Source organism: Manacus candei, unplaced genomic scaffold (assembly GCF_025592945.1).
Source record: "Manacus candei isolate 608988 ecotype Guabito, Panama unplaced genomic scaffold, ASM2559294v1 h1tg000021l, whole genome shotgun sequence".
Classification (NCBI taxonomy): domain Eukaryota; kingdom Metazoa; phylum Chordata; class Aves; order Passeriformes; family Pipridae; genus Manacus; species Manacus candei.
The window spans coordinates 1020391-1032209 of NW_026138069.1; the positions used below are offsets into that span (position 1 = coordinate 1020391).

The following is an 11819-nucleotide window of genomic DNA, read 5'->3' on the forward strand; positions in this document are numbered from 1 at the left end:
CTACATTTCTATACTCCTCCCATCTACACTATCAGAATGCCAAGTCACACACTGTGAAGTAAAAAACAAAGAAAGATTCCATTTTTTTGGTTGGTTTTTCTTTTTTTTTTTTTTTTTTGAATATAGCTCAGTTCTTTGTACTTATCTTTTTATTGCAGATTCCACAGCTTGAAGCTTGTTTCTTTCAAGGTATTTGCTGCATCTTGCTTGCCAATGACCATCCAGGGAAACACTGGATGTTATTTGGGGAAAAAAAATAAATCATCCAACCCCTTTCCTTCAGCTCTTTTGACTTCCACGCTTAGAGTTTATATTTGCCAGTTTACTTGTACATAATGTGGCTATTTCAAACCCTTTTCACCTTCTTACCACCTACAGGCATCCCTCCTTGCTTAGCTACACCACTCGCTACCTTCTGTTTCCATACATATTCACTATAACATTAACACGAGCAAGGAGACCCACAGGATACATATCACAAAAATACATTTTCTTTCATTCAACAACGTAAGTGTAATACTCTAACTTCACACTAAACACCTTCCCCTCCCTCAAAATCTAGCATATTTGATAGAGAATAATAGACTGTGATGGTATGAAGATAAATAAGATATTTTAAGTTTTCATAATACAGAGTTTGAGAACATTAAATAGAAATGTGTCTTATGCAACAACTAGAACACAATATATTGCAGACAAGTACTGAGTGCTTAAAAATAAATCCATCAAGGACTATTAAATATATTTCAAAACAAATATCCCACTTCTGGCTCAGGAAGGTCTGAGTTGCAGATCACTGAACGGCAGGAAGAGTATCTGAGTACTGCTCTTGTATGCATCACCTGCAGTCAGCATCAGGCAGGGTCAGAAACACCTTTGACTCTTACATCCCGGAATCATAGAATGGTTTGAGTCACAAGGGACCTTTAAAGATCACTCAGTTCCAATGCCCATGCCATAGGCAGGGACATCATCAACTAAATCAGGTTGCTCAAAGACCCAGCTACCCTCACCTTGAACACTTCTAAGGATGGGGCATCCACAACCTTTCTGGGAAACCTGTTCCAGTGTCTCACCACCCTCATAGTAAAAACTTTTTTCTCATTACATCCAATCTAAACCTCCCCTTTTTCAGCTTAAAACAGCTGTACCTTGTGCCGTGACTACAGGCAGGCCTTGGTAAAAAGTCTGTCTTCTTACAAGCTCCCTTTGTATATTGAAGGGCTGTAATAAGGTCTCCCCAGTCTTCTCTTCACCAGTTTGAAGAACTCCAACTCTCTCAGCCTGTCTTTGTACAAGATGTGTTCCAGCTCTCTTCATTTTCATGGCCCCCCCGGACCTGCTCTAACAGATCCATGTCTGTCTTCTACTGGGGATCCCATCCCTGGACACAGTACTACAGATGGGGTCTCAAAAGAGTGGCAAAGAGGGGGAGAATCACATTCCTTGAACTGCTGATCTCATTTCTTTTTATGCAGCCCAGCATACAATTGGCTTTCTGGGCTGCAAATGTACATTGCCAGCGCATATCAATTTTTCATCTGCCAAGATGCCCAAGCCTTTCTCCTCAGAGGTGTTCTGAGTCCCTAAGTCCACCACCCAACCTATACTGATATTGGAGATTGCCCCATCCCAGATGCAGGACCTTTCATTCAGCCTTGCTGAAGTACATGAGGTTCACATTGGCCCACTTCTCAAGCCTGTCAAGGTCCCTCTGTGTGGCATCCCTTCCCTCAAGCGCATCAACTGCACCACTCATTTTGGTGCCATCTGCCAACTTGCTGAGGGTGCACTTGACCCCACAATGTTATTAACAAAGTTATTGACCAGTATTGGTCCCCTGAGGGACCTCACTGACTACTGATCTCCATTTGGAGATGGAACCATTGATGGCAACTCTTCAATGTGGCCATCCAGCCATTTCCTTATCCATCAAATCGTTCATCCATAAAACCTGTATCTCTCCAAGACTACTGTGAAGAACTTTGTCAAAGTCCTTACATAAGTCATGGTAGGTGAAATAGATGATAATCAGCTGCTTTTCCTTTACCTACTAATGCAGTCACTCTGTCATAAAAGGTCACCAGTTTAGTCAGGCATGATTTACCTTTTGCAAAGACATGTCTGATGAAGATTTGGGACAACACATTGGTTGTGTCTAATTCTCCTCTGTCACCCATATGCCTTGACATACTTTGCAGGTGTGTTCCATGATCTTACCAGACACATACGAGGCTTACTGGTTAGTAGTTTTCAGGGGTCTCCTTTTTACCTTTTTAAAAACAGGTGTGATGTTTCCCTTTTCCCAGTCACTATTCTTGAGTGACATAATTTCGTCTTATGAATTTTATTCCTATTTAAAGAATTTGGTAGAATGTTTTGAACTCCTCTGCAAACTTTGACCCAGAATGATAGTAATATTTAAACAATGTCTTCAGTTTTTGAACAGCAAGTCCTAAAACAAGTGATTATCACACAAGAAGAGTTAATAAAGACAGAAAGGGAAGAGAAAGCCTTAAAGACAGGCTGAAGTTGGATGCAGACAAATGGGAAAAGGCACAAGAAATCAGGAGACCTCAAGGTACTGACAAATTGCATAACTACCAAATGCAGTGAAAGTAAATGGTCAAAGAGAGAAATGCCTTAGTAACTCACATTACTATAGAGTATGAAACAGAAGGGCAAGGCTCATTACATTTTTAAAGCACTCCGATAAGAACACTTGGCATTGGATTTCATTGTCATTAATAACTGTTTTGGAGTCCACAGCACATCCTTGCAAAAGACTTAAAACTAGCCAGTTGTAGTAGTGCTAGGCAATAGACTGTTCCACTGAACAGAACTCATTGCTTCAGGTTATTTTGGTCAACAAACTCCAAATTCCCCATAATTCAGGCCATCACTCATCTTAAAGAAAATGGCTTGAACTTGTGTTGAAAGATGATGGAATCCGGTGACTATTGCCTAAAGAAAGTAAAAAAGCTTGGAAGAAGTATACATAAAACACAAGTAATATTTTTCACTATTTTAAAACAAGAGCATCTCATTCACTTTTGTAGGGGACAATACCTCCATTACCATGTAACAAAATTACTTCAAGCTGTATAATTAAGGTAGATAGGAGTTTGATCTACCATTTTTTCCTCATAAGAAACAGGGAATTATTCTTAAGGACAAAAAAACTTAAAACCAACAAACCAACCAAAATAATTTAGCCCACCAAAAGGAAACAAGGTTATGAACTGTATATTTTTCTTAGAGTCATTCTAGTACTAAAATAAGTTCCTTTCACACAGTCACTCATATTGTTAATTAACACATCTGGACAGTTGGAAGGGCCTGAAAATAAACTTTAAAAAGGCAAAAGATACCTTATATTAAGAAGGGGATGGGGGCCGGGTATAGGAATCCTTTGCATTTGCATCTGCAACTCTCACAGCAGGAGCTCTGAAAAAGGGCAAGGGCACTGTGCAGTACACTCGCCTGTCCCCAAGTTCATAGAGGCTAAATTCAGAAGGCCACCGACAATAACATTCCAGGCTACCCCCTTCTACAGGGAACCATGTATAAAACAACAACAATTCATACAGCACAGAAGAAATGAAGTTTACTTTGTACAGAACTAGCTTGCTAAAGGCCATGACAGGTACTGATCTCACAGCAAGGCAGGTATTTGTAGATCCCTGCAGGTTCAAGTAAACACAGTTGCTTTTATGTAGTCTTTTGTTTGATTAGCTCTTAATTAAATAATGGTTTAAATATCTGGTTTTAAAACTCATAAACTTAGTTTTTGTCTTCTCATCCAGCTTTCTTCTGTACAGTTAATTACTCATTTGACTGACACTTTGTACATCTTAACTAAATTTCACAGAATCACAGAATGGTGTAGACTGTAAGGAACCTCTGGAAGGCATCTAGTCCCACCACCCTGCTCAAGCAGGGCCACCTACAGAAAGTTGTCCAGGACCATGTCCAGACAGCTTTTAAATATCTCCAAAGATGAAGAGTCCACAACTTCTCTGGGCAACTTGTGTCAGTGTTCAGTCATTCTCATAGTAAAAAAGTCACTTTCCTCTGCATCACTGATATTGAAGGAGTTTTCCCTCAGGCCAGAAAATGAAAGAATGTGAGAACTTCTCCGCTTTGCCCTGCTTTTTGACAACATGGAACATATAACCCAAAGTATGATACTTACCAAGATCAGTGTTTGAACTTTTAACTGAAAAACACAACAAAAAAACCTCCAAACACACATATGTTTACAGTAGACTTTGAGTAACAAAGGTTATAAAAAACAGACCAAAATACAATATTTACTAGAAGTTTTTAATATTTTTTTTCCCCCAATGTGAAATTTTTCTTTTTTGGAATTCAGAATCCATTTGACGAAACAAAAAACCAAACAGACAACAACAACAACAACTCAACAAAAACCACAAAACCCCCCCCACCACATTTTTCAAAATTGTTCTATAGTTTAATATTTTCTATTATAATTTTAAATTAAGAATTTTTTTGCTTTACTATTTAATTTACTACTGAAAAACTATATATATATATATACACATATATAAAAGTACCTAAATTACCTCACTGTGGAAATAACTAGGAAAACCACTGTTCATGGAACAGAAATATGACACAACTATGAGAAAAAAATATTTATTGTGATTTTTAGGTTTTTTCCTAGAAACTCAACTGGCTTGATCAAAGAGGTTTCACTGAAGGACAAAGTAACTTTTTTTCCCTAACAAAGTTAGAGGACCTGAATCAGTGCATGGGATGAGTCCTTCACTTAGTCTTCTTCCTAACATTTTCTGGACATCCTCCATATAGCTAATTTCTAACACCTACCGCTCATTTGTAGCGAATTATCTGCTTCTGGAGAATTCAACTTATTTTCAAGACACTTCATACTGGCAAGCTCAAGTACTGCAGAAAAGAATGGAAATACCAGCCTGCAGATACTGAGGTAACTGAGCTGTTTATTTTTTCAAAAGGTTTCCTGTAACAATAACAACAAAAAGCATTTCAAATAAAAACCAGCAAATTTGAGGAAGTTAATAGCACAAAGTCAGTTTACTCTTTTTAAGTGACAAGCAAAGTTTAGATCGTAGCATATTTGTAATTTTCTATTTCATAACCATTGTTTCATTGAAATCTTAATATAGCATTAAGAGCACATCATGCTCTTCACTCTCCTTTCCATGCTACTATGTCTCTCATTCCCAGGGTGTAGCATCAGGAAGTTACACAAGACAGAAGCAGAGAAGGCAATTATAACTAATCTCTTGCATTCACAAAGCTTGTTCTTTCTCCAAAACCTCATGTCTTGGGGGGAGAAATAATACCTTATTGACTAGGTAAAGGAGAAAAGGTCAGAAGATGATTGTAAGGGCAGAGCACCTCTTCTATGAAGAAAGGCTGACAGAAATGGAGTTGTTTAGTCTGGAGAAAAGGCGGCTTCAGGCAGACCTTAGAGCACCTTCTGGTACCTAAAGAGTCTACAAGAGAGTTGGAGAGGGACTTTTTACAAGGGCATGTAGGGTTTTCTACAATGAGGGTGGCAAAATATTAGAACAGGTTGCCCAGAGAGGTGGTGGATGCCCCAGTCCTGGAAAACATTCAAGGTCAGGTTGGATGGGACTCTGAGCAACCTGATCTAGTTGAAGATGTCCGTGATCACTGCAGAAGGGTTGAACTACATGACCTTTAAAAGTCCATTTCAATCCAAACCATTTTATGATTCACTGCTGCCAGCATAAAATTAGAAGTGCTACAGAAACAGGCATAAGGCCTACCTGGAGCAAGGTGGGAGAGCGTGGAGAGGAATTCAATGGTCACAAAGCTTAAGTCTAGTTAACATACAAACACTGTATGACTAAGGCTTGGCTTGTCCAGGACCGTATTTGTGACTCATTCTCCTTCTTTCATCCTTAGTTACAAATCTCAATCCCTTTATTTTCCAAAAGACATCATATTTGAGCAGAGGTAAGGTCTATTATAACCAAGAGATGAGACTCAGAACATCTTGCACTAATACCTGCTAGTGTGTAGTAAACAGTTGTACATGATTAGTAAGCAGGGGAAAAATCTGCATTCAGAAAGGTTCTTCCTGCACCCCCAATTCCAGGCTGTTCCCAAAGCAGGCTTCCTATGAAGAGTCCCCTACCAAACTAGAGACTATTGGCTAATAACAGTGGTCAAGCAGGACCTTTCCATCAAGGAAAAAAGTATTCCAAGGCACATAGGACTGCAAGATGTAGCAGCTGGTCAGCTCCTGATAACCAAAACTTCTCTTTGAACCATTACTAAACACAAGGTCAAGATTTTAATTCTGGTTACTCAGATTAACTCCTGTGGCATTCCTTAAATAAGCCAGGTTTAGCACATCTAACTCAGCTCTCAATATTTCAACATGCCATTGAGTGCCAAAAATACCATAGCAGATGAAATTCTCCCAATGGCAAATTTCTTATTATCAAACAATGTACAGTCTTCTCAAAAATATTTCAATTAAAGACCACAATCCTTTTCCCGGTTAAACATTTCTCATCTTAACATACGATTATAAAAAAACAAACAGTTTAAGAGTCAATATGATACTAACATTTGCTTATGCAGACTGGACAGTAGTTAAACATGAGTTTTTTTCTTACAGTTTTATACTAAAAAGCTGTGCCTATAGTCAGATTGTTGTTAAGACAACAGTTTTCTGTAACTACAATAGGAGACTTTTACTTGTATGACAAACCCAAGCTTATGTAAGCAGTTATCAAGCTGGCAAAGAGAACCTCTACCTAAATCAAGTTTTATCTGAAACATTAGAAGTTGGCAAATTTTACATAGAGTTGCCCTTGTGGGACACTGCAGAGACCTTGCACAGAACTTACCGTAGAACTAAGCTTAGTTATCCAGCCTAGAGCCTTTTAAGAGCTCCTTTCCCAGCTATTAGACCAGCATAACCAAACAGGCATTTCATAATACTTATCAAAAGTTCATCAGCAAGTACCGAGGTACAGTTATCAGCTGGTTTTATTTTTATTTAAAAGACCAGTCACACAAATTATGCTGTGCATGAGCACACCTTATTTCATTCAATCTCTCCGCAGAATTCAAACTTTTAAGGGAACAACTTTATGAGCTAGTGCAGCATGCAATGAGTAGTTCCATACAAATGCATGCCAGGACACAAGGTATCCCAGTTTGCATATTGGTACTTTTCTCATTCTACATCCCTCATACAGAGATTAGGAATACTGCTTGGTTGGAAAAAGCTTTTTCTTATTGTTTTTCCCACATTTCAAAGCTCTAACAGTAAAGTCTCACGTTTGCCTTTGGAGTCTACACGTCTTTAGTAAGATGGAGGACAGAATCATGTAAGTATGGTTTATAAAATGCAAACAGTTCCATTTCAATTGACACAATCGGTAATAATAGCTCAATATTTAGCGAAAATTTCAGATATTTCAAAATCTGAATTTTAGTGGTAAGTGCAAGGTATTTCCCCACAGTTAAGAGTTTAATGTTTATTACAAAAATTCTGGAAAAAAAGCGTTAATTTAAAACCATTCTTGCAATAGTAAAAATACCCCACAAAAACACAACCACCCACTACAAACAAAACAAAAAAAACCAAAACAAACCCAAAACTTTGTCAGACCACTCACCTGCAACGCTGGTAATGGTAACAGGAACTCCTTGAACTTGAACACCTGCAGCACTCAGGTTGGCAACACTTACTGTTTGAAGATTAGGTACTGAAGCAAGCTGTGCAGCGTTCAGAGTGATGGGGGTACCAGCAACAGCCACTGGAGCAATCTGGGCAATGGTTGTGCCACCACTTGAAGACACAGGGGTAATGGTTAGTTGTTGGGGTAACCCAGCATTTTGAACTTGAAGGTTTGAAAGGCTTTGCAGATTCTGAACCTGCACAGTTTGCCAGCTGATCTGTCCTGATGGTGTTAAAGTTGGAGCCCTGATGAGCACCTGAGTTGGGCTCACTGCCTGCAGCTGAACGTTCTGCAAAGGCTGCTGCTGGATGGTCTGTATAGTCTGCCCTGACTGGAGCTGAAATGACTGTGGAGGAATGGCCTGAATAATCTGCTGTTGAGGCTGCTGGATCTGTATCTGCTGCAGAATAGGCTGACCGACGATTTGGACCTGCTGAAGGGAACCTGACTGATCCTGCACGCTCTGCAGTCCATTGGACTGAAGCTGACTGGAGTTCTGGGATTCGGAGTCTGTAGCGGTTGTTTGAGCTTCTTCAGTCGCCTGCTCTGAGCTGCTGCCTGCTGTGCTTGTGTATTGGCCTGTTTCTGCAGAGCTTACCAGTGTGTCACTGCTAGTCAGAGACGTTGAGGCAGTGGTCGTAGTGGTGGAAGATGAAGAAGGAGACTCTGGCATGGTAGTACCAGAGGCAGAAGTGACAGGTGTAGACGCTAGCTGATTTCCATTGGAAACTCCGCTCTCAGTAGACTGGCCAACTTGCCCTGAACTTCCTCCAGTGGCAATATTGTTAATCACAGGCAACGCCAGGGTTACTCCACCAATGTTTATAGGTAAGGTTGTTACAACTTGCGCCTGAGTACCAGGAATAGTTTGCAGTTGCAGTGGTATGGAAACACCAGGCCTAATTTGGACTGGAACTGTCTGATTTGCTAGGTTTTGAGCAATAACGTTCCCCGAAGCTGTCCTGTTTGCAGTTGTAAGGATAGCTTGATTATTCCCTGCAGGAATAAGCTGAATTTGACCCTGTATGTCTTGTAGACCAGTAGCATTAGATGGATTGATTTGACCTTCTGTTGCCTGAATCTGTGGGATCACTTGGTATTGGACACTACCGCTTGGATTTTGTACTTGAATGACTTGGAACTGTCCAGGGGTTGTTGAAGAAGAATTGCCTGATTTAGTTTTTGAAGGAGATGCACTTCCATTGTTACTGCTGGAGGGACTTGCTGCACTTGAGGCAACAGAAGATCCTTGTTGAGTAACATTATTTTCTTTTGAGGCAGAAGGCGCAGCAGCAACAAGCTGCCAAGCGTTTCCAGCAAGCTGAGTTGTTACCAATTCCAACTGCTGTGGCTGATTCTGAAGCTGCACCAAACCTTGATTTGGGTCTATAATAATCTGCTGCTGTCCAGTTCCTTGATTCTCACCAGGAGTTCCTATTTTGCTGCAAGTGGCTGCTAGCAAAGCAAGAGGTGAAGGCTGAGAATCCTGTCCATAAAGAGAGAAAACAGAATAGATTCAGAAGAGCCTGAGTATGAACCACCAGAAGATATGAGCATTAAGGTTTGCACAGGAAGCAAAAAAAAAAAAAAGTGCTTCTGCATGGAGACCAACAATACAGCTCTGAACAAGGAACTACAAATTGCTGTAAGTAATACTTAAGCATAAAGTCCTTAAAAGTCCTTAATTATCAACGGATATGTGACAGCCAGGACCTCGACTGCATCCTCAATTCAGTCTTTTTTCCTCTCTAAAGTAGAGAAAAAATTAAAAAATGTTTCTATTACATGTAAAGCAGCTAATCGCTGCAAAATGCAATCAAATAAACATGTCCAGGCAGTAAAAACATCGCACCCAACCAACTATTTCATCCAACCCAGAGAAAGATGCCCTGAGCAGGAAATGCTTTTAGCTGAACATTTCATTTTAAATGCTAATAGTTTGGGCACTTCCCTATTCGGATGTGTGTTCTTTACCTGTGAGCCTCCAGTTTTCCCTTTTTTATTATTATTGTTGTTATTCTCTGCCTCGGGAGATTTCTCTCCCTCTGTGGGCATAGTTTCCTCCTTCTTTTGATCTGCAAAAATATCAAGTGTAACAGGTTAATTATTCACCTTCATTTATACAACAACAAAAGCTACGATCACATCCTTTTCGGTTCCCAGCTCGTCGCCTTTGCTTCTTCATAAAAACAACAGTACAAATCATTATTACAAAAGAACGAGTCCTAAGAAACGTGGTTTGAAACCCAACCCATGGGGGCTGGAGAGTTAACACCCAAAAAGGGGAGGTTTGGTTTCCTCTCCCAGAGACAGCAGGAAAAAACCACCCACAACCCTCCTCCTCCTCCTGCCCCCTAAAGCATCGACGGCCACTGAGTGGCCGCCGATGCTTTAGGGGGCAGGAGGAGGGTTGTGCATGGGAGGGAAAGAGGGAGGAAAAGAGGAATGAAGGAGGGAGGGATGTGCACAGGAGGGAGGGTTCGCGAAGAAAGGGGGAATGGAGGAGGGAGGTACGGAGGAGGCAAGCCGGAGGGGTAGGCAGGAGAGGAAGAGAAGAAAGGGGGCATAAGAGGAAGCAGCACGGATGGGTGGAGGGGCAGCGAGAGGAGAACGGGGTAAGAAGGGGGAGAAGCAGGGAAGAAAAGGGGGAACCCGGGAGGGCGGGATAGAGGGGCGATGAAGGGTGGAGGGAGGAGCGGAGGGAGGGAGGGGTGTGCACAGGAGGGAGAGAGGGAGGGGGTTACATACCGCTCATCCCGCATTAATGCCCCGCTGAGGCGCCGCTCTAGGGGGGAGGAGAAGGAGGAGGAGGAGGCGGAGGGTGGGGTGGGGGTAGCGGGGAGAAGGCCGGTCGCAGCCGGGAGCTGGGAGGAGCGGGACGGCCTATTTTTCCACGAATGGCCGCCGCTGGGCTGTGGCGTAGCTGCCTTTCTCTCCGCCCGCCGCCGCCGCCGGCCTCAGCCCGCCGCCTTGAGTGACAGTCGCGGGCTGGGGGGGGCGGGCGGGGGCGGGGCCCGCCGGGGCCCCAACGACGCCCACTGAGCAGGAAACCGAGCCCAGCCGCCGGCCCCTCGGCCGCCCCGCTCCTCCTCAGCCCGGCTCCCCACGCCGCAGGCACGAGGGGCGGGGCGGGGGCGGGACGCAGCCCAGAGCCCTCGGCGGCGGCCTCCTCGTCCTCCTCCTCCTTCTCCCGGTGCTCTGCCGTCCGCGCCGCGCGGGAGGGGCGTGGCCGCCGGGGCGCGCGCTCCGCGGGGGCGGCCGCGGCTCCCGCCCTCGCGCCGCTATCTTGACAGCGCCGGGCGGAGGGAGGGGCGGGAAGGGGGCGGGGCCTGGGCCGCGGCGGGGCGGAGCCACACCGGGCCCTCGGCCCCGGGTCCCGCCGCGGATCGAGCCGCTGATTGACGGCGCGCGCGGCCCGGCCGCCAGCGAATCCGGCGAGGGGGCGGGCGGGGCTGCGCGAGGCCGCTGGCCAACCCGAGGGCGCCTGCCTGCCTCGCGCGCTCGTAACTGACAGCGCGCGGGAAGCCCCCGATCTGCCGCTTCCCCTGAGGCGCGGCCACCCTCCTCCCCCCACTCCCTCTGGCCGCCCAAGGAGCGGGGAGGAGACGCTCCTACGGCTTCCATATGGAAGCCGGGGCCTAATCCCTCCCCCGCCGAGCTACTCCTTTGTAAGGGACTCCCGCGCCAGGCCTCTGCCTGCGCGCTGGCTCAGAGGCGGGAGGGGGAAGGGCGGCCCGGGGATCGCTTCCACACCTGCTGTGTGGGGGCGGGAGCTGTCTCTTCCCTCCCCATTGGCGTGGTTGCGGAGGCCGGCGCGCGCGGCACGCCGGGATACGTAGTTCTGGTGGGGGGGCCGGCTGTGGCGGCGGCGGCGGCGCATGCGCAGCGGGGGCGCGCGGGCGCCGTGTCCGGCAGGTGCCGCCGACGAGAGGCGGATCGGGGACGGGCAGGGCCGGGCCGGGCCGGGCCGGGCCGGGCTGGGCTGGGCTCGGCTGGGCTCGGCTCGGGGAGAGGGGTCGGGCCGGGCCGGGTCAGGTCAGGTCAGGTCAGGTCAGCCGGGGTCAACCCGCAGCCCTCAGCCTCGTC

The 11819-nt window shown here is 45.0% G+C and overlaps 1 protein-coding gene across 2 annotated transcripts in view; it reads right to left on the minus strand.

Moving 5' to 3' along the window:
* Nucleotides 1–11572, minus strand: part of SP4 (Sp4 transcription factor) — a 28165-nt gene extending 16593 nt beyond the window's left edge. Inside the window, exons 1-3 of one of the 2 annotated variants that reach the window (XM_051785928.1) lie at nucleotides 11487–11572; nucleotides 9708–9808; nucleotides 7671–9219 (exon numbers count right to left, since the gene is read on the minus strand). In XM_051785928.1, the coding sequence (XP_051641888.1) occupies nucleotides 7671–9219; nucleotides 9708–9788 (1630 nt within the window). In that variant the 5' untranslated portion in view covers nucleotides 9789–9808; nucleotides 11487–11572. Of the gene's footprint in view, nucleotides 1–7670; nucleotides 9220–9707; nucleotides 9809–10481; nucleotides 10716–11486 lie in introns of those variants that run through there. The other variant, XM_051785927.1, reaches the window with a different exon arrangement.
* Nucleotides 11573–11819: the final 247 nt, after the last annotated feature.